Source organism: Pelodiscus sinensis, chromosome 2, assembly GCF_052426305.1.
Source record: "Pelodiscus sinensis isolate ZL-2025 chromosome 2, ASM5242630v1, whole genome shotgun sequence".
In the NCBI taxonomy this organism is placed as follows: Eukaryota; Metazoa; Chordata; order Testudines; family Trionychidae; genus Pelodiscus; species Pelodiscus sinensis.
The window spans coordinates 250,187,660-250,211,089 of NC_143053.1; the positions used below are offsets into that span (position 1 = coordinate 250,187,660).

General features: G+C 43.8%; 1 protein-coding gene across 3 annotated transcripts in view; it reads right to left on the reverse strand.

Moving 5' to 3' along the window:
* The window catches only part of OXSR1 (oxidative stress responsive kinase 1), a 136,043-nt gene that overhangs the window by 88,549 nt on the left and 24,064 nt on the right, over positions 1–23,430 (reverse strand). For all 3 annotated transcript variants that reach the window (XM_075922856.2, XM_089776801.1, XM_089776802.1), the window contains exons 2-3: positions 19,542–19,654; positions 3,473–3,581 (exon numbers count right to left, since the gene is read on the reverse strand). In XM_075922856.2, the coding sequence (XP_075778971.1) occupies positions 3,473–3,581; positions 19,542–19,654 (222 nt within the window). The remainder of the gene's footprint in view (positions 1–3,472; positions 3,582–19,541; positions 19,655–23,430) is intronic.

The following is a 23,430-nucleotide window of genomic DNA, read 5'->3' on the forward strand; positions in this document are numbered from 1 at the left end:
GAGTGATGCTTACCAGTTAACCTTTCACATCCCTAACCTATTCATGCTTTGCAGTAGTGAACTATTTAAAGCGCATCAGCTCTAAAAATGACATCTGACTGACTGACTAACTGAGAGAAGTAAAATTCAGAAATACAGATGGATGCTTGGCCTTACGACACGAGACAGAATATAGTAAGTCAGGAGGATGAACAAACTAAAGATACCCCAACCAGAGTCCAAAGAAAAGAAACAGAGAAGAGAAGAAAATGGTTGAGTAAGTTCCCGATTCATGGATTTTAAGTTTATTCATGTTATTGGCTAAGACATCACCATTGACATGATGACCAAACTCAAGGAACAGTTTTCTTTCATATGCTCTTTTCCACCAGACTGTGGCCCATGTGTACAGAGGTATAAGTACATAGAAAGCAAGATTAAGGCTAGCAAACCGGATAAGGGTATAAGCAGGGCTCGACAAATAATACAATCTACTCGCCACAGGAGAGTCGACTAACCCAGGAGAGCCGGGTTCGGGCGATCTGCGCATGCGCAGAATGCCGGACAGTGCAGCTGGTGAGCGGGGCTCGCCGCAGCTCGACGAGCCCTGGGTATAAATGATGAAAATTACAGAAGGCACAATATATTCTATTGGGAACTGAGTGTAAATTTTTGTTTGGCTTTTTGTAATTTCCCTCTTCTCAACATCTTATATATTTAACATTAAAACAGGACCTATCAAAATGTCTACATGCCTCAAACTGAGTAAATATATGGATTTATGGACACCCTCATGGTTTTCCCCACCCTGTTCCCAAATGTCAATTGTTTAACTCATTTGTTACTTAGCTGGACTCAGCTGTTGTATCACAACATATATTAATTCCTGGTGACAGACTGTCTTCTGTTAAGTACTCTCCTGTACACTATTCATGATTACAGAATAATTTAAATTAAACATAAGGATTGCTTAAGAAAGTTTGTTTGTTCATTGATCTTAACTGCTGGTTATCAGGGAGCCTTGGAAGTTGTTAGATCTGTCATTCCTCCAAACAGATTTAAGTTCCCAAAACAGGACAAACTCAGTTCATGACCAGCTTGCAGAGTTTCAATGCCTCATACTCGCACAATTTAAAAAAAACACTGGAGGTTTCTCATGCTGTAGGCTGGAATGGTTAAGAATGGCTTTCAATAAGTAGATAGCTGTTGAATGAGCAAGAGTTTTGTGAACTTAGCCCTGGCTTTGTATCATAGGTTCAAATGATTGTTCTTGACCGAGAGCCCATTAAAGGACCTAGCAGACTGCAAATCAGAGATCTCAGAACATGGATACCTGCTCCTTGTCTTCACAAATAAGCAAGCCACACATTTTACAGAGCAGAATTGCCAGCAGTTAACTTAGAAAAGGTACAATAAAGAGTCGTGATATCGATAGGTGAGAAGCATAGTTGCTGCTAAGGTGCATGCCTGTGCAGGGGCGTGCAAAGAATTCAAATCCCACCCACCTTCTCAGCACAGCTGTGCAGTGGCTGCTCAGCTGCTCCGGGGTGGGCCACATAGCTTCGCCAGGGAAGGAGCAGCAGCCAGGGCGGGCCACATGGTTGGCTGCCAGAGCTGGAGCCAGGGCCGTGGTGAGGGTGCTCCTGGGGCTAGAGCCATGGTATTAAAAATAGCACTGAGGCCCTGGCTCAGAAGCAGCAGCTCCACAGCCCAAGCTCTCATCCCGGCACACAGAACACTGCCTACCATGCAGGACCTGCCCTATGTACCAGAACTGGAGTCTGGGCCATGGTGCTATTTTAAGTACTGCAGGCCCAGGCGCAGCTGCACCCAGGGCAGGGCTGCGTGGCGAGGAGCTGCCCAGTGTACCACAGCTGGAGCCAGAGGCAGAGGCTGTCAATGAGGCAGCCTTACCGTAGCCCCAGGTCCAGCTCCTGCGGATGCTATGCCCAGCCAGCAAGGCTGTGTGGTGGGCGGCCACCCTGTGCAGGGCCAGCCTTAGGGCTGGGCAAACTGGGCCCATGCCCAGGGTGCCACAGCCAGATGGTGAGGGGCAACCAGGCATGGGTGTTGCTGGGCAATGGGGGTGGAGGCTACTGGGCAGGGGGACAGTGTGGCAGGACATGCTGGAAGAGCAGGGTGGAGGTTGGGGGAACAGCGGGGAGGAAAGTGCTGGTGTTGGGATGAAGGAGGCACTGCTCAGAAGTTAGGGGCAAAAGGGTAAAATGCAGGGTTATTAACAAAGGGTGAACAGGATGAGGGTGTAGGGGTTGGGGAGCCTACGGAAACAGGAACGGTGGGAGCAAGATTGGGTGGGAGTGAAGCTGGGTGGTTTTTAGGGTGGGTGCAGAGTCACGCAACTTAATTATCCCTTGCTTTAGTATTTTTCCCCCAACAAATTAAATTTTATTTATTTTTATATATATATATATATATATATATATATATATATATACACACACACACACACACACACACACACACACACACTATAACTGGCGGGTGCCACAGATCTGAACAAGAGCATGTGACACTGGTGTGCAAGACAAAACTCACTCCACTCAGATGGAAAGTCTCAGAGGAAACACTGGTTAGAAGGACAAATCTACCCCATTTTAGAAATATTTGGCACTACTGATTGCTTTTGAGCAATGTTGGCACATACAGGCCAAATTTTCAAGCCTGAATGATTTAAGTGGGTACCTAAAAAAATTGTATGCGGAGAACTTGCAACTTCCACTGATCTTGTTTAAGTAACTACATTTCAAAGCTGAGTGCCTACTGTGCTGGCTTAACTGCTCAGAAGAGATTAAACGCTAGCAGTGGAGTCAGCTGTCTTTGCATTATGAGAAGAGAAAGTTTTAGCTATCGGAATATTTCCTCAGCAGTGACATATACTGTTCCTTCTAAGATTTCAGTGGTGCTGGTGCCCCAATACTAGAAGATTAATCTGCACTGATGTAGTCATAAAACAAGTCCCAGTTCTTGTATTTATATTTTGTCTTTTTTGTGCACCAAAGTTGAGAGCCTAAAAGTAGGCTAAAGTTACATTAGTTTCAACCTAAAAAACAGGCTGGGGAGACTGATGCTATTGAAAAAAAAGCAGAAAAAAACCACAACCCAAAAACATGTCGCTGTGTGGTATCTAGTGTTCCAACTAAAAAGCCCATGCTAGGGGCTATCGAAAGAAGGAAAAACTGAAAAATAATTTTTCTCCTCCGATCTTCGATTACTGTAGTATTAGTTGCTACTTGTAACAATAATAGCCAACAAATTTTCAAACAGAAGCACTATTATAAAATTTGACGGTATTCCTTTAGCTTTAAGAAAATAAAAAGGGACTATTTGCACACTTAACTGCAGCCTCTTTAGCTACAGACTGGGGAGGAGGCAGGAGGAAGTGGTGGTACAGCGGAGAAAAGGAGCATTTAAGCCAACCACCTCTCATACTCTTTCCATATGGTTTAGTATACATGAACATAGTGCCACTCACCTCCACTAAGTAACTTCATCACTAGCCAGAGCTCGTCTTTCACCACAAATGATGTGTAGTAAGATACAATGTTAGGGTGATGGCACTGACTCATAGCTTGAATTTCTTTCTGCAGACAGGAAAAAAAAACAGTTATTCTTAAAATGTCTGTTAAATAATAACCATCTACTAACATTATTTCCATCAAAACAGGGTGTTCATGAGGCAAAAATCACTCTTCAAAGCCAACAATGAAGAGCCAGAAATGTAAGTTATGTTTGATCCACTCAGATTATGGCTTGAATTTTCTCTGAATACAGGACTAAACTATGTAGTCCTCTGTAGTCAACAACAGAGTGGAAAACTTCCAGTTAGAAGACAACACCCTCATAAGAACCTAAGCCTCTACCACCAACCTCAGCTGAGGTGAAAGGGGTAGTGGTTTCTGGGACTTCTACCAGCGTGGTCTCCTTAGAACTTGCAAAGCGGCTCAATCTTTCTATTAACCTCTGGTTTTTAAGTGCTTCTTATGTATTACTTTCAATAGCACTATTTATGGCACTTAGAATCATCAATAGAGAATAATATGGCAAAGCTCTTAAAAATGTGTAAGGAGGAATTATTTAAAGGATATTTTTTCCAGAAGCCATGGCTGGGCTGTTTAGGAAAAAAAATAGAAAGTTTGTCATATGATTGTATGATGTAGAGAGAAAAAAATGTCACATGTACAAGATACACAATCCAAAAAATATCAGTTATTTGATTTGTAACGTAGGGGAACTAAGAAATGTTCCATTCTTTACATGAGGTAGTGTGGCCAAGAATAATGAATAGCTGCACAGCTCATTCTTTTCAATGCACTTGACCTATGTAGTATTAGAGATGAAACAACTATTAACAAAAGCAGAGCTGCTTCCCCCAACCTCAAGAATCCTAATCTTCTATCTAATCTTTCATTGGCTACACATGGGCTTCTCAAGCCCACAGAGGATTTCAGTATTCTTGGATGTAATTGTTTTAACTGATCATTGCAAATCACAGTGGGCATTGTGGTTTAAAATGCTTCCTCTCAACTGAAACCAGACCAACTCTGTCATGTTTACAATAGCTTTGTTAGAGCAATAGAAATGCAGCACAATTGCTCAAGAGCTGTGCTGAACAGCCAAGAACTTTATTTTGTAAGCATATTGTGTGGGGAATAAGGGGAAATGTGAAAGACTAACCAAAATCCATGTGTATTTTACTGCACCCTCAGATTACAGTAATTTTCCAAAAGCGAGGAGGAGTCCTGTGGCACCTTATAGACTAACTGAAGTGTAGGAGCATAAGCTTTCGAGGGCAAAGACCCACTTCGTCAGTAATTTTCCAAAGTGCTCTGGAAATAAGGTTTGAAGAGTGATTTTAAGTGAAGCCACATGAATACTTTGTTAGATAAGAACTGCAAGAGCGAAAGCTGCTACCATCAATCCTATGCTCTGTGATCCCAGGTACAGAGCAGAGCAGTCATGAAAAAGGCCCTACTTAACTTGCAATACTGCAGAAATTGCAGATTCTGCAATATTAGGCTTCCATTGAAGTTCTGACCAAGGGAGCCCCACCCTCAGCCCAGGAAGTGCACAGTGGAAAATCATGGGAAATTAACAAAGGAATGTATTACTGCAAATAAGGTCCATTATGACTTTTCCACAATTTTCTATGGCTTGTTTGCAACTCAGCCACAATTTTTTGGAAAACATCCCACAATGAGTGAATTACACTTGTTTTTACAAGTTCCTTTTCCACTCTTCTGTGAATCCTATGCAGTCAATTGATATCAAATATCAGGACACAAAAACAGGAGAGCTTCAGAAATGGGATTCGCACAGGTCTTCTCCAAGAAGCAGGCTCCCATTTTCCTATATTAAGCCTTTGTAGCCATTTTAACTTCTGATAGATCATCAAGATCCATCTTGACATGGGTTTCTCAAACAGCAGGGGAAATGTTGGGCCTGTCTTTACCTGAACATATTTCTGATTCATAATTTGGGAAACAGTATTTAAAGTATTACCTCTTTAGGTATTAAGGATAAAATACTTATATATTTTAACACGTGCAATTGTCTTGTAAAAGGGACATTTCTACTGGAACATTAAAATATCCACATTGTCAAACTCCGAAAGCTTGCATTCAGAGACCAGCTCTAACTGATCTGATGTCTTTCCATTGAGTGTCATGACGAATATTTTAACCACTCTACAGTAAATTGAGCACTCTGAAGCTCTTGGAACACCAATAAAACGCATACAAACTATAATTTAGAATCATAGACAACACCTTATTGAAAAAAGTGTCAGGCGTGTCAATGGAATATCAGGAATAGCATTCTGTTTTGAAAGTGGGTCTGTTCACCTACTGATGTCTGACTCAGATTTGATTTAACTGGAATGGAGATGTGTGAGGCTGGCAGGCCAAGCATCTGACCCATCAGATGAACCTGATTGCAAGCATATGCACATAGGATAAATGTATTTTCCTCTCCTTGCTGTGCTGGTCTGTTCTACAGACAGAGCTGTCTGGAAGAATCTTATTCCTTTAAACACTGAGCGCAGGATCCTGGTAAACAGTTTTCCTTCCTTCATAGTAACTCAATGGACACAGCATGGGGGAAAGTACTGTGCTTGCACACAGATACCTATGATGTCAAAGGAAACCAGGATGCTGCTTACTTACTGAAGGGGTCAAAAATCTATTCCAGTATCACAAACCTTTTTGGGGAGTCCCACTTGAGCCACTAGAACATCTGCCATAAGCAAAAGTAGGCCAGATGTGGCCTATGATGTTGAGTATTGAGGGGAGAGTTCGCTTTGATTTCAACTCAAGTAATGTGTGAAGATTTAGAAAACCTACTTGGTTTTGCTCCATGAAGCATTAGATAGAATGATCAAGGTCACAAGAAACCATAGCCCTTCAAGTTTTGCCATATGTGAATTCATAACATTTCAGCAGAGGCTATGAATTGGTAACATCAAAGAGCTTTTTTTTTAAAAAAAAAAAGGAAATTTTAAATATTTTCTCTGTGTCCTAATCAAACTAAATAAAAGCAGGATATGAAAAAAGGAAGAACAGATACAGAAACCAAAAATTTGTTCTAACCAGAGGTATCAAAATTAGCCTGTGAAACTAATTACCACAAGATACCATTAAAGCAAAGAGCTTGGAAAAAAGGGATTAAACAAGAACATCCACAGTCACATTCATAACTATTAAACTGGGGGCAACCAGTTACAGATGAAAAGCCAAAATAGCTGTGGATAGAGTGCAAAGAGCCATGTATTATATATTTATTTTTATATATCTAGACAGATTAGACAAAATATAGTGATAAAAATAACTTTACAGGACATTTCTGACAAAAACCAATAAAGCAGTCTAGTCACTTAAATTCATGGCCAGACCATAAATCTTCAGAGAACTTGACAAGGAACAAACAATTAAAAAAACAAAAACAAAAAAAAAAACCTTTAAAAATATAGTAATATTCTCACTTAAAAAAAAAGAATCCCTAGCATGTATTTTAAATTTAAGACTACTGCCCTATTACGTCCCGTGAGTTTTTTAAAAATTAAACTGAACTGAAGTAAAATTAGCACAATTTAAGTGCCTGTTTCACTCCAGCTTGTTGTTCTCTGGTATGGTTTCCTATGAAGAATATGGCTTTTTTATCGTTCTAAAAATTCAGGTCTGTCCCAGACTGCAAATATGACAGGTTCAAAAGCAATAAGGGAGAGACTCATATCTCAGAATAATTGCTTCAGCCTGGCAAAAAACAGCCTTTGAATTTTCTTTAAAGAAACACAGTTTAAACCAGGTACATGCTGATTCTTATTTTGCCCTGGAATTTAAATATGACATCAGTGGTGGCTGCCTTATTCTGCATCCATGAAGACTTTGAGTTTAAGGTGCTTCAGGCCCCCCTGCTCTAACCCAATGCACCTTCGCTACCCCAAAGCCAGGCTCCCCCTGCCCCCTCCCCACTCTAACCTAGTGCCTGGGTCTCACCAGAGCCACCGCCACATGCTTCTCCCTCCAGGTGCTGAGGCGCATGTGCAGAGTGGCTGTGAGCCATTCAGGCGCACGGTTCAGAACTAGCAAGAGCCGAATTTCTCTGAGCAAAGAGCCGCGAGTTGGCCACACCTGGATTAAACAAACAGTTTAGAAAGGATATAAACCTTCATGCTCTAGGGGTTAAGTCAATCTGAAGGGCTGGGAAGAAACTGTTCTTCGGCTAAGTCATTGGACACGTGCCCACCTTGGCATGTTTTGTATTTTCCTCTAAAAATGCTAGTACTGACCCATTATGCTCATCTGGTGTAGCAATTCACATGTGTTTCTCTGCTGCTAACTTGTTGCATGGTCTTGGGGGGGGGGGGGAGGGGGAATCATTCAACATCATCTCCTATTCTCATCTGTAATCCAAGGACCACATTTGTGTTGTCAGGATCAATGTTTGTAAAGTCCGCTGAAGATATAAAGCAGAAAATGCAAAAATACTACGGCCAGCAGGAAAGCGCCCTATCTCAACCTCTATGTCAACAAGATTGCTGCATCCTTCCATTTGACACCCAGTATTCACCATGCTGACAAATAGATTTATATGCATTCTGAATCTGCTTAAATTAGACAAGTTATTGCCTTGTAAATAATTAAGGGCATTTTCTGTACTAATATGCCATTTAGTCTGGATCAACACAACGGGGGAAGTGGATTGCAGTTTCCAGTTAGACAGGCAGGCTTCCATATTCCCTCACAAATTGACGTTCAACCTGAATTATAACATGAGCTGACATCAATCAGTAAAGTAATTAAGACTGCTCAGCTTCAGCTCTGATGTTCATGTAATGAGTAACGATATGATGGAGCACCACGTCAGTTAAAACTGCAGTAGCCTTAAGGTTTCCATTTTCTGTTAGTTGAGGTCCCATCAAATGAGATATTTAAACCCATCACATACCTACTGTGAGTTTTGGTGTGTCAAGTTATACATTTAACATTTCAGAATCTGGAATGCTCTGAGGGGTTTGTAACTCCCCATCCGCATTCAACCGGTTATAAGGAATATTTCCAGATTCTAGAAATTATCAGAAAGTAGGAGTCCCAATAAGGAAATGAACATTGATGAGACATTTGTGCTGATCAGCCTACTGCTTTACTTCCATCCACCATCTGATACTGTTAACTACCTGTGGGATGTAAGAATTTGCCTACCAGACCAGATGTTTATCTAGTCTAGCAGCCTGCCTAACAGTAGACAATGCCAGATCCTTCAAAAGATGGCGTAAGAAACCTTATAATGGGCAATTATACAAAAGTCTGCCCCAGAGGGGAAATTTTCTGACTAAGCCCAGGCAGTTAGCAGCTGGTTATGCTTTAACTAATTATAAATTCTCATGCCTGAATCTTGGATAATTCATCCATGCGTTTGATTTTTTTTAAAATTTTTCATAGTTCTTGATCTCAATATTTTGTGCGGTGTAAAAACATTTTATCAGGTTTAAACCTCTTGACAAACAATGCAATTGACTCTTCCATTGCTTTAGTATTACAATACAAGGTGAGAGGCAACCCAATTTACATTTTTCTTTTATATAGATATATAGATATATAGATATATAGATATAAATATAAATATAAATATAAATATAAATATAAATGTCATGTCCCGTATACCCCATCACCTTGCTGAACTAGACAGGCCCAGCCATTTCAGTCTTTACATGAAAACCATTCCATGTCTCTGTTTCTAGCCCTATTCCATTTCTGTTATCTGCAACCAAGCCATTTGTGGGATCACTATCTGAACGTCATAACCAGCTGCTTCCACCTGGTAAGAATCCTATCTAGAGTTTCACAGTTTAGATATTTCCCCTTTGCTGTTAAACTTTAATGTTAACTACCTGGGGACATGAAGCAGACAATCCATCCCACTCACCTGTAGAAGAAAGAAAGAGCCTGAAGCATGGGCCTGTGCTTGAACCAAGTAAGCAAGAAATATGAGTAATAGACAGGCCATGTCAAAAGCAAATGTTTGCCTGCAAGTCAGTGTGTCTCATCTCAGCACTTGAACTGCTAGCATGGATAGAAGCACATCAAGTATGTAAATACACTCCCATCAGGACAACCAGCTGAGTATATGATAAAAAATAGTTGGAAACAAGAGTGAAAGCATAACAACAGTAGTGAATGCTTTGGAGGAAAGTACAAGGGGAGGTTTAAAACATGTCATTAATGCATAAGATTATATGTATAGTGTGTATCATAGATTGGTTCCTTTCTGTCTATAAATGCTGGGGTACCTCACTTAACTCTTCGGCCGACCTAGGGGATGATCGTAAAATCGATTAAGCTGCATCCGTACTACCGATTAAGCTGCATCCACTGTCCCAGGTACATATAGGTAGGGATATAAGCGACTAGTCGACTATCCAATAAGCAATTGCTTATCAGATAGAAGCAGCAATGGGAGAGCGACTAGTCCATTAGCAAGGGGGTGGGAAGAGAAGGAGGTGCTTTGAAGAGGCAGCACCCAGGTTCCACATGCTGCTGACGCTTTGAAACAGTGTGTGCAGCCTCGGCAGCTGGCCTGGGCTGCATGCAGTGTTTCAAAGCAGCAGCACCATGTGGACCCTTGTGTCAACTGGGGACTCCTCCCGATGACCCCAGGCTCCATGCAGAGCCCGGGGTCAGCTGGGGATTCTGAGTCCCCAGCTGACCTTAGGCTCCATGTGGCGCTGCCACTTTGAAATGCCACAGGGAGCATGAGGCCAGGAGGAAACTGCTTGGGTTCCCCGCTGACCCCATGCTCCCCTCAGCGCTTTTGCCTTTGAAATATAGCAACAGCCCTGAACTTCAAAGGCAGAGGCTTATTGACTAATCAATTAGCCAGTTAATTTGCATCGACTATTTGATTAGCCAGTTCATCTAAATTTAACATCCCTACATACACATAGGCGCTCCGAGGCAATATGGCTACCAACACCTATTCATGTACTTCATTCGACAATAAGCCTGACATGCATGTCTTCGTATCTTATCTGAGTCTGTGGTCTTTGGGGGATCTCATGAAGTCTATTGTGCACAGAGCTGGCATGATACATTGGGGGAGCATACAAAAACAGACAGCCAAACGTTTATCATCACTGACAGTGCAGAAAACCTCTCAGAATGCCACACCAGTGACTCCTAACTTTACTGTATCGCTGTCCTGAAATACTACTCCAGCTACCCCAACATCGGGGGTTACAGGGAATCAAACAGATGGATGATAGAAGATAGCAGTCTTACATTTGATTTAACAAAGACAGAAGTGATGCTGTTGTTTATAGGGGAATAATTAAGGCCTTCTAGACTTAGCTCTTCAAACATGTGCCTTTTCATGGTTTCGGAAGGCCAGAGATATGGTGGACACCAGTAGAAACAGAATGGAGGACCATTCCCTCAGAATAGCCATCCATGGGATCAACAAGAAGTTGCCTGTTCCAGGAGCCAGTCAAGTCAGCTCTGCACTTGGACACCAGGTTGACTGTATGGCCAATAGTGCATATTCCACTTGAAAATGGCAAAAAAATAACCATTTCCAGAGGGCAAAGGCCTGGTTACTCTTAGTCCCTCTGCACCACACCATGGCTATGTCTAGACTGCAAAGTTTTTGCGCAAAAACTCAAGAGCATCCACACCTCAAACACATTTTTGTGCAAGTAAATTGACAGACTGGAATGGTTTTTGCACAAGAGTTATTGCAAGACTTCTTGTGCAAAAAGGTGTGTGGGGATGGGAAACTGCCTCTTTTTGCACACAAAAAACCCTATAGAAGAAAGCACAGGTGCCATGATGGCCATTCTGTGAATAGCAATCAGCTCTTTCTTTCGAGAACATATCCATGCAGTCTGAACGCTCTTGCGCAAAACGGCATCGCTATTTCGATGCGCTTTTGTAGTGTGGACGCTCTCTTACGCAAGAAGTTTTGTGGAAGATGTCTTCTGCAAAAAGCTTTTTGCACAAGAAGCCGATAGTGTAGACATAGCCCATGAGTGCTATAATGAAAACAGGCAATGCAGCCAGAGGCAGCAAGGTGCAGCACAGGAGGTAGAGGAAAGACCTTCAGAGTGAGCCTTGTCTCCTGATGCAGAACATTTCACAGCTGGACAGCTACCTTGAATAAAGCTCTTAAAAGCACCTGAGTCACTTGTCAGCCTAAGTCCCATTCACTTTCAGAGACACATTGGTTCTTAAGTCACTTCTGAAAAGGAGAAATTCAGACTTGGGTGTTTTTGAAAACTACCCAATTTTTCCTTCCAAGTACAAACTGAGCACAAGACTCTGCCTGACCTTTCCCCTACGCATATTCCCTCCACACACACAGTTGCAAAAGGGGATTTGAAAAAGCTATCAAGAATTACTTGAAAGCCTCCAGCAAGATATGCTCTACAAGAAATGCCCTCAACCCTGCTGTGAAAGTAAGGCACAGAGGTGGCAGGGATTTCTCTAAAACCATGTGGGACAGCAAAAGAACAGGCCCCAGGCATCCTGGTTTCATTCCCTGCTTTCACCACAAACTTTTAGTAGTGGCTCTGCTCCCAGTATATTTTCTTTGTGGCAGTTACCACCTATTCTGCAGCACAGCCAAGGTGTCCTTGAGTTACTTGGGATTAGTATGGAAATATGCACTAAGAGCGGCACGGATGGTCTTCTAAAATTAACACAGCCACAGGAGTATTAAAATATATTCCATTGCCTTCATCTGGAAACACACCTGTTAATTATAAACACAATTGTTGCAAACTGCTTTCTAAATACCACGAGGTGGCATGAGGACACCCATGGGGCTCAAATGGGTTTTGATACATAAGGACCAAGGTCAAGTAACAACACCATCTTTGCTTAGCCACCTCTCTCCCAAAAGGATCCTCCACATGCAAGCATCTCTCCCAGCCTTCCTTCCACTTAACCCATTTTCAAAACCCTGTGTCCTACCAGCAGTTGTTGCAGTGGCAGCCTAAATGAAGCTATTTCCAGAGTTCAGCCCGTAGCCATGATTCAGCTGACACTGTTAGAGAGCAGCGTAAGATTTCTCCCTACCCTTCCTCCCCCACAATCCCAGGACTCAGCATGTTAGTTTTGCAGAAGTCCCAGATCCCTACAGGCCAAGAGTTTGAAACAAATCTCATTAATTGAGGAAACATTTTACCACCCACAATGAAACTGGTGCCCCTCAGATCTATCTAATTTTACCCCCTTTATCAGATTTGGGATAAATACTTCTCGTTTACCCAAAACAATAAATAATCCCCCCCCCCCCAAGACTATTGGTTCTTTAGTGCTGCAGGGAATTAGAGTTGATTGAGCCCCTGTGTGTCATTTGCTGTCCCAGCTCAGGATGAGTGGGCAGTGTTTTATTATTCAAGAGCAAGAATTTTACTGCCAGGGGACAGAATGGAATGTTTGTTATAAGCTGGCTATTATGCTTGGATTCCTTGATCAGCACAACAGAGGGATAATGGATCTAGTAAAGCACACTAGTTTATGTTTATAATGGCATGACATAGGCGTATGACTATACACCAGTGACTATTTCTGGCAATTCTCTTTCAAAATATTTATTCTTGGACTCCATTTTCACCTTTTTCAAAAAAAGGTTTAAAAAAAACTCTATAGAGAAGAATATTGCAGAAATAAGACAGGTTTCAGAGAGGGGCTATTAGAAAGATTAAAGATATGGCAAAAGTCACATGGAGAAATTGAAAAGATTGGGATTTGCTACCTTAGCAAAGTGAAGAACCAGGAACATTATAAACTACGTAAAATAAAAAAATGTTTGGTTCATGGATTGGGCAGAGGCAATGCCATCTTTTGTGCAGCATATAACACAAGGAGGCCCTTGAACTTGGTTGGCACTTCCAGTGCTAATGCAACAGAAATAATTACTGATTTATACTAGTCATGCTTAATGGCCCAAACCAAAATGGGGGACCCACTGTGACAAGTTGCCATACGAAGTTGAAAAAACAGACCCCATCCCAAAGAGCTTAGAGTTCAACAAGATGAAGGGTGGAGACAGGGATCACTACAAATAAACGAGCATGGTTAAAATAAAGTCAGGCCTACATTTTTACCCAACTAGAAACAATTTAGAGTCCTTGTTTTCAGAGGAAATTGAGCCTCAACCTCCTGAACAAAGTCAGGTGTTTCCAGATGAGTTTCAAAAACCAGGTATCAATTCTAACATTCAGGCCTTGCTGTGTTAAAACAGAAATGGATCCATCCACACACGATATTACATTGCCATGACTGACTGAGACCTCTTACAATAATGTCAATTTCAGAATAAAGTAAGAGATTCATTGTTCTCAGTTGCAAAAGAAATAGGGATATCCCTATCTCATGATCTTTTTGTTCTCACTAAAATTACGGACATCACCACACTTGAGAAGCAGAACATCAAGAACACAGCTGTTTTCACTGGCAATATGCAAATTACTGTCCATCAGACCACCTTTATTATAATAAAATATGTATTAAATTCCCTAAGCTTTAGAACTCCAGAGAGAACATCTTCACACAATGCAGTCAATCTGTGGAACTCATTGCTGGGGTTGTGGTGAAGGCCCAAAGTATAACAGGGTCCAACAGAGAAACACATTTATGGAGGACAGGTCTATCAATGGCTATTAGCCACGAGAGTCAGGGATGCAACGCCATACTCTAGGTTCCATATGCTTCCAATTGTCAGAAACTAGGACTGAAGCATATGGCACAGTCCATTGTCAGAAGGCAGGCTACTGGGCTAGATGGTCTGATCCTCTATCGCTGGTCTTAGGTAATCTGCAAGAGCCTACTTTTCAGTTTACTGGTGCAGAAAGGCACCTTTTAATTCTATTTGTATCCCAAGTATCTTCCCAAGAGATTATTACTGTGATATTGTACCATAGTTATGGAAATATACTTATGAATATGACAACTTCAATATGCTTTATGCAAAATATTTCATGCAATGTTATCACTGAAAAAATCCATCCCCTGAATATGTATTTTCTATTTGTATGCCCATCCTATTTCTATATCTGAAGTTAGGAATATTGATTATACGTATATTATCAGACTTGCTACAAAGACCTGAGTCCATGTCACCTCATGTTAGACTCCATCTTGAATTTTGTACTTCTCCACAGAGGTGTTATGGAATCAAAGGTCCAGGGAAATTCTATATAAGGAAAAGGAAGTAAACAATGACTGTCTTCAGCTGGCTTTATAGACTTCTTCTGCACCCAGAAAGAATACATGAAGACACCTGGAAACAAAAAGATTAACCCCAGGGGTTGAGGAGTACTGCTGGATCCAGCTCAGAAAGGACAAAATTTTAAAACTGGAAGGAATCTTGAGAGATTATCAAGTCCAGTCCCTTAGCCTCACTGCAGGACCAAGACTGTCTAGACCAGGGGTGGGGAACCACAGGCCCAGGGGCCAGATGCAGCCTCCAGCTTGCCTGGATCTGGCCCCCAGGGCTCCCCAATGCTGCTCCCCCACAAGGCTGGAGCACACAACAACTTGCAGCCTGAGTCCCCACCCCCACCCCGGTGTGTGAGGGAAATGTGGGGAGTGTCTTTCTCCTTCTCATTCGGGGGTCACATCAGCGAGGGTTTGTTTTTCTTTTGTTTTTGCTTCTCACTTGTGTGTGGCCCTTGACTGATTTTTCTGTGGGTCTGTGGCCCTTGACCCAAAAAAGACTCTCCACCCCTAGTCTAGATCACTGATATATGTCTAACCAACCTGCTCTTAAGTATCACCAGTGATGGAGATAGGCAATTTATTCCAGTGTTTAACCACCCTGCGTTACGAAGCTTTTCCTAATGTCCAATCTAAACTGCCCCTGCTGAGGTTTAAGCCCATTGCTTCCTGTCCTATCAGAGGCCAGGGAGAACAATTTTTCTCTCTGCTCCTAACACGCTTTTAGATACTTGAAAACCGCTATCATGTACCCTCTCAGTCTTCTCTTTTCCAAACTAAACAAGCCCATTTCTTTCAATCTTCCCTCATAGATCATGTTTTCTAAGCCTTTAATTATTTTTGTTGCTCTTCTCTGGACCGTCTCCAATTTTTCCACATCTTTCTTGAAGTGCGGTGCCCAGAACTGGACAATACTCCAACTGTGGCCTAATCAGTGCAGAGTAGAGCAGAAGAATGACTTCTTGTGTCTTATTCACAACACTCCTGTTAATGCAACAGTGTGACACTGTTGATTCATATTTAGTTTGTGGTCCACTATAACCCCTAGATCTCCTTCTGCTATACTCCTTCCTAGACAGTCGCTTCCCATTCTGTATGTGTGAAATGGATTGTTCCTTCCTAAGTGGAACACTTTGCATTTGTCCTTATTAAACTTCATCCTATTTTCCTGAGGCCATTTCTCTAACTTGTCCAGATCATTTTGAATTAGGACCCTTTCCTCCAAAGCACTTACAACCCCTCCCAGCTTGGTATCGTCTGCTAACTTAATAATCGTACTCTCTATGCCATCGTCTATATTGTTGATAAAGATATTGAACAGAACCTGTCCCAAAACAGACCCCTGTGGAACTCCACTTGCTATGCTCTTCCAGCATGATTGTGAACCATTAACCAATGGCATCCCTGGCCTGAGAAGAATTTAACCTGAAATAAAAACTAGGGTGAGAAATTATTAATTTAAACAAGTTCTCTTAATGTATTTGCCTTAACTGGTGTCTTTCGTTTTATTTTGCTTAGTAACTAACTTTATCTGTCAGTTATCACTTGTAACCACTTAAGTCCTTTTTGTTTATTAATAAATCCAGGGTAATAAATGCTACGGGGGAAGGGAGGCAGAGGAAACAACAACTATGCATCTCTCATTGATTAAGGGGGCAAACAAGTTATGAGCTTGCGCTGTTTAAACTTTATACAGAATAAGATGGATTTATCTGGAGTCCTGATCCCATTGGGACTGTCCACCTAGGTGCTGTCAAGTCCCCATGAATAAGCCTTCCAAGAACTGAGCTGATCTGTGTTTCTCTGCTGTGTCCTCCAACTCTGTGCCATCACTGGGGGAGACCAGAGGTTATGGCTCAGCAGGATGGGAGGAGGGGAACCACTAAATGGCAGATAGGCGAGTTCAGTGGTATTTTTGGCACATCAAGTGACAGTATTAAGGGGATCTCTGCGATTGAACCAGTCACAATTACTGTATGTTTTGATTAACTGACCATGGTTCAGCGTCCTCCTAAAGCATGACTTTACATTATTTCTTCACAGCAGGCTGTAAACAAGGTTGCAGAAGAGGTCAGCACTAAATTACATTATATAACAGACACCACGAGAGAAGAAAATTGCAATTCATTGCAGTACTATTCATTATGAGATAAAATGGAGCTATTTTGAAGAACAGGTCAGCTGGAGATTAAGATATGTAATTAGGAACATTTTTATCTACAATTAAATGCCAGGCCTCCATTGAAGAGCTTTCTGAATAGAAGCCTTTTAGCTGAAACTGGCAATTATTCAAACACTATTTGTCTCTGTTTTTATTTGTGATAAAGCAGTTACAAATACTAGTGAGGACAGGGGACCACAAACTACATGTAAGACATGAAAATGGTAGCCAGTTATGCTGTGAAGACGAAAGGTTATGATTCTGGAAGGGAAGAGAGATCCAGATCCCTAGACTAGCTAGAGCCATGATGGTGTTTAGAAATATTTGATCAGAGACCGGGCTTAAAACACTTGCAGATATATTAAACATAACTGCACTTGTACATCACCTGTTTTCCTCTCTACAATACAGACTTACGTTTGAGACTCTGGCAAATATTGTGCCCACTGAAAGATAACAACTGGAGCTTAGAATATAAAGAGCTTTGCCCAAATTTGTATAGTGAGAGCTATAAACAGAAACCAGGAGTTTTTGCTCCCAATCCTGCATTCTAACCACTGGTCACTAAACCCCACTGCCTGCCAGAGCAAAGCATCATCATGAAGAAAACTGATGGGTATGGCTACTATTACTGGCTGTCAGGGCCCAAAAGGAAGGAAATCCTAGCCAGGATTAAAGTAATATATAGTGTTCCCTAAGATGAGCGGCCACTCAGGAGAAATTAAAACGTCACCCAGCTGATTAGCAGAGTGCCCTCACCTAGGTTTTTTGTTTCTACTGGTGGTGCACATTCACACATGCATTGGTACACAAAATTATTCCACACAGATGGAAAAGATTAGAGGGAACATTTGTTATATCCCTCCAAAAAAAGAAAGACGATTCATTATTTGGCTGATTTATTTCGATATTAGGTTAGAGAAGTATGTCCTAAGAGCAGTGGATATAGCTGTTACAGAAGGGAATGTGCATGGCTGCAAAATGAGACCATTACGAGCCCACCACCATGTGCCCTACAGCAGAAAGGAAACAACCACGAATCATAACAGCCTCCTGATGAGATCAGCAGTTAAAATATTAAAGGACTTTTGATAAGCCAGCATGTAATGGCAGTAATGTAATGGTACTGCTACATCTGTCCTGTACAGAGCTGGTGTTACTATTTACAGGGATACTAGCTGCCACAAAGAGTGCTACTAGTTGAGAATGAGAAGATATGAAGGACTGCCAGGGAAATGAAGGAATTTATTCACATGTGAGTAATGAATCCCATAGTATTTCCTGCAAGAGTAAGTATGTCCCTCCTCATTTTGATTCAGATTATAGCGCCTGCAAACAAATACAGAGTCCTTACTCATGCATTTAGTCCCATACAAACCAGAACGACTACTTGAGTAAATACTCAGAAACTAAGGCCTTCAACTAACCCACACATTGTTTCCAACAGATGAGAATCTTATGGGTATGTCTTTGAATCATACAACCATAAAAAGGGGGAACATCATCCTCTTGATCCTAACTTTCCAAAATAGGCTACAGGCAGTCCCCGGGTTACGTACAAGATAGGGACTGTAGGTTTGTCCTTAAGTTGAATCTGTATGTAAGTCGGAACTGGCATCAGCCGCTGCTGAAACTGATCAGTTTCAACAGCCGCTGAATCTGGACACCAGTTCCACTTACATACAGATTCAAGGTAAGAACACCAGGCGTCCCCAAGTCAGCTGCTGCTGAAACTGATCAGCAGCTGATTCCAGGAAGCCCAGGGCAGAGCAATTCTGCCTCGGGCTTCCTGTAGTCAGCCGCTGGTCAGTTTCAGCAGCGGCTGACTTTGGGACGCCTGGGGCAGAGCAGCTCGGGTGCTGCTGGCTTGGTCCAGTAGCACGGCCGCTCCTCGGAGCTACTGGACCAACCCAGCAGCACCCCAGCTGCTCTGCCCCAGGCATCCTGATTCAGCCGCTGCTGAAACTGATCAGCAGCTGAATCAGGACACCTGGGGCAGAGCAGCTGGGGTGCTGTCGGGTTGGTCCAGTAGCGCCAAGGAGCAGTGCTGCGGGACCAACCGGCAGTGCCCCACCTGCTCTACCACAGGCCCCCGGCTTTGCTCCACATCTCCCTGGTCTGCTGGGGGGGCACTAGCTGAGTTTCCCCCCCCCCCCCCCCCAGCAGACCAGGGAGACGCTGAGCAAAGCCACAGAGGACCCGGGCGGACCCGTGGCTTCCAGATCAGCTGAAAGCGCTGCGGGTCCAGCCCGGGTCCTCCGCCGCTCTGCTCAGCGTCTCCCTGGTCTGCAGACCAGGGAGACGCTGAACAAAGCGGCGGAGCACCCGGCAGGACCCGCGCTGCTTCCAGCTGATCTGGAAGCGGCCACGGGTCCGGCCTCCGGTGCTCCGCCGCTTTGCTCCGGTCTCCCTGGTCTGCTGGCTCTGCCAGCAGACCAGGGAGACGGGGAGCAGCTTTTCTCGCCCAAGAGAAGGCGGGCGGCGGGACCAGGCGTCCCGCTGCTCTAGTTCTCCGGGGTGAGAAATCCCCATTCGTAACTGCGGATCCGACATAAGTCGGATCCACGTAACTCGGGGACTGCCTGTATTTAAAGACACCCGAGAGGTGGGCAGCAGACTATGCTAAATTGAGTAGAGTTTTCCCAAACAAAATGTATACAAGTGTGTACCAGGAGTTCATCCATGCTGGTCTGACATTTCTCGAGATTGATCCGTTTAATTGCCACCTTCTCTTTTTTCGGGATACAATAGGCTGCTTGCACCACAGCTGTTGCTCCACTCCCTGGAGGGAAAGAGAAACAAATTGTTAACACCTGCTCTTATAGGACTTCTGCAAGGAAGGTAAAGAAATTAGAGAAACTGCTCACTGCTAACTGAAAAGCCAGACGAAGGCCTGAGGAACCCAATCCCTTTAAGGCGGCAAAGTTCTATCAGACTAAGCTCTGCCCAGCTCAGCAAGCCACATAGGATGCAGGTATCAAAGTATGAGGCTAACATGACAGAAATAATGCTGATTTTTGAGATACCAGAACTGTGCAAGCAAAATGTGAGCTACATCTTACTCCTCAGAGAGCCACACTGAAGTCAACAGGACTATCTGGATGAGTGAAAAGTAAGGATGTTAAGTATCAGGTAATTGACTATTCAATTAGTGGATAGGTTGCCTCCGCCTAGGGCTGTTGCTACACTTCAAAGGCAAAAGCACTGCATGGAGCACAGGGTCTTCTGGGGAGTGCCCAGCTGATCCCAGGCCTCACGTGGCGCTGTCACTTTGAAATGCCGCGAGGAACCTGATGCCGGACTCCCCGCGGCGTTACGAAGCGGCAGTGCCACACGAAGCCCAAGATCAGCTATAGAGTCCTCAGCTAATCCCGGGCTCCACATGACACTGCCGCTTTGAAAAACCATGGGAAGCCTGGGGATACCCGAGCTGCTCGGATCTTTTCAAAGCGGCAGCGCCGTGTGGAGCCCAGGGTCTGGCCCAGCCTTTAAGTGTCACTGCCACTTTGAAGTACCCGCTCTTCTTCCCCCCGCCTTGCTGCCTTTACAGGTGTTCCCTGAGTTATGAACACTTCGATTTACGACCATTCGTCCTACGACCAACTTCCCATTAAGCGCATTACAGCCAGTCCCCGAGTTACGAATGTGATTCGCACTTACAAACAGCGCGGTCTCATTTAAATGAATGGGATCCGACTTACAAACAGATCGAGTTACAACCAAGTGTTTGGTACGTAACTCGCGTAAGTCAGGGACTATCTGTATTTGATAGAGGCAGAAACGGGGGGAAGCAACTAGCCGACTGGGCAGCCAGGCTGCAACTGGGCACCCAGGCACAACCCAAAGGGACTGCCCAGCAGGGCCAGGAGTCAGCGTTCCACAGAGGGGCTGCCCAGCGGAGCCAGGAGCCCACCATGCAGGGAGCTGGGCTGCCTGGCATAGCAGGGAAGGAGGTGGGGGGACTAACAGGGCAGTATGGCTAATGGCAAGGGGGAGTCAGCCAGGAGGCTGGCAGCTGGTCCAGGCCTGGGGAGAGTGGGTGGCAAGGGGGCCAGATATGACATCCCCATCCAGGACCAGTCAGATCTTGAGGGTGCCAGACCAGGGAGGTTCAACCTGTAGCACAAAACCTCGCCGGCCAATTCATTTTCTCCTAGCCTTAAAACCATCACTGGTTTTCCCCTTTTCCAGCTTTCAGCCATTTTCCCTCTTCATGGCGATTCTAGGTTGTGAAGGCAGGGTTACCACTGGGTATCTTTCTCCCACTACTGCTGCTTTCTGCAGTGAAACAGCGGGAAATCAGGAGGGGAGCAGCAAGCGTTGGCAGCTGCTTACTGCCCAGCAGTGGGGGGCAGTTGTCTTCCAGCAGAGGAAGGCCAAGAAGCTATGAACTGCCTTCCATCATGTCATCTCTGCTCCCGAGGAAAATCAATATTGGTACAAAGGACACTTGGCATCTCCAATTTAAAACTTCCAAAAGGCCTCAGAGGCTTTGCCATTACATATTTATACACACCACCTTCCCAAAGCTAAGTCATCCAAATGTTTTTGCAAGGCCTCTTCCACCAAGCCACATTCTCAGGCCCCCAGACGCACAAACACACCCGACTGTTTTTTGGTGCCCATCTCTGGATCACTGCTATTTCTACCAATCTAAGAAAAAGCAACATTGCAGCATTTGTGGCAAAGACACAAACTGAAGCTAATGTCTCTGTTCTAAACCCTATCTAGCAACACTGTCACTCACCAAGACAAAAGTGTGAGATCTATGTTCATTAAGAAATTGGATTAGGCTGGCGGGTAGGGAATAAGAGAGATGTTAATTTTTCCTATTTGCGTGGCTGCTTCACGGCACACAGAAGAGCAAGAAGCTTCCATTTTTAATACTACAAAATCCAAACCATCTTTTTGTGACACTGTGCAAGCACAGTTGGCTTTGTTTCCCTCTATTTTTATTTATTTTACTTAATGAGCTGTACAGAAAGAAAACAAGGAGAGAGGTTGACAGTCTAATTTTTAAACAAAAGCTGTTGAAGCTGTATACAAATGACTAACATGAATATTTTCCTTAGAGCAGGTCTTATAAGCCAGAGACAAATCTTAAAATAAAAGCACACGTGAAAAAGGAATAGCTCAGAACAGAACCCCAAGGATATTGAGAGAGAGATGTAATCAACACGTAACAAATAAAACATCAGACATAACACAATGATTTCACTCAGATCCTATCCAAGTATCTAGCAGACTGTGAGATGCAAGAGTCCCTTTTTCCGTTATGTGATTTGGTACATGTACTCTGTAGAATCGGTCAATTTTGCCAGCTAAGTCCCTTAAGAGTTTAGAGCAGGGAAGTCAATTTTTGCAAGGTCCAAAATTTCTTGGTTGATAGAGAGACAGGTCCTGACTCTAGAGAAAATAATGAAAGAGCCAAATAAGAATAATAATGGGTAAATAAAAAGACTGTAGGGTCCATTCTAAAGCATCTGGCAGTCACGATTTGACCCTGTAGTAGGGCAGCTTCCCCATTCTGGCCAGAAGGGGTTAAAGCAGGCTGAAAGGAGCTTGTGCGCAGCCCCAGACAATGAGGAAAGGTCTCCTAGGGAAGCCAATCAGAGAGCAGCTTGCTGGGGCATCCCTGTTTATAAGGAATTCATCAGCAGAGCAGTGAGCAGTTGGGTCCTAACCAGGGAGAGTGCAGGACTGGTTCCCTGAGAGGAAGTACCTTGGATAGAACAGTGCTGGGAAGGCTCAGAAGAGCTAGAGAGGCTCCAGCCTGATACCTGCCAGGCTGTAGGCCTTGATACAGGAGCCAAGGAGTCATGAGGAAGGCACCCAAGAAGCGAGAGGTAGTAGAGGGGAGTAAAGGAGGGCAGGACAAAGCTGTGGCCAGAGGGCCCCTGAGCTGGGACACAGAGTAATGGGCAGGCCTGCCCCCCGCCACACCTCTTCTGCACGTAGTCCCCACGGGAGCATAGCCTATGCAGGCTGCAGGTTGCCCGAGATGAGGGGCTAGACCTTGGCTGCAGTTGGCCATGGTGGCAAGTGAGACTGAGGGCTGTTGATACCCCCAGAAGGGGGTGAGAGTTTGAGCAGTGGGCACTGCTGGACAAGTGCCCCAAAACGAATGCTGCAGTCCAGGGAGCAATGCAGGTGCAGAGCTAGAGCATGGTGAGTGCACAGAGTAATGATGGGTGAAACACTGGCCAAAAGGTGCCCTGCCAAGGGCAGATGTAACTCTTGGAGTGACCAGCAGAATGTGCTGCAGCATAAGACCCCCATTGCAGACCCACAGTCTGCCTACTGGCCATCATTAGTTACAGTGGGCTAAGTACCACTACATGGCACACTGCCTCAGGGAGGAAGAATGAGAACACAAAAGTTTCTATGCTCACTACAGCTGGACTGTATCATGTAGCAGCTGATTTCTAAGGAGTTTTGAGGAGGATTATTTATTTGTGGTCATTCAACAATTCAGACTGTTCCTAGCACAGAGGACTACATGAAAGCTGCCAGGAGGGGCTGGATGGAGCACAGGTGGGAGGGGGAACTGTTTTAGCA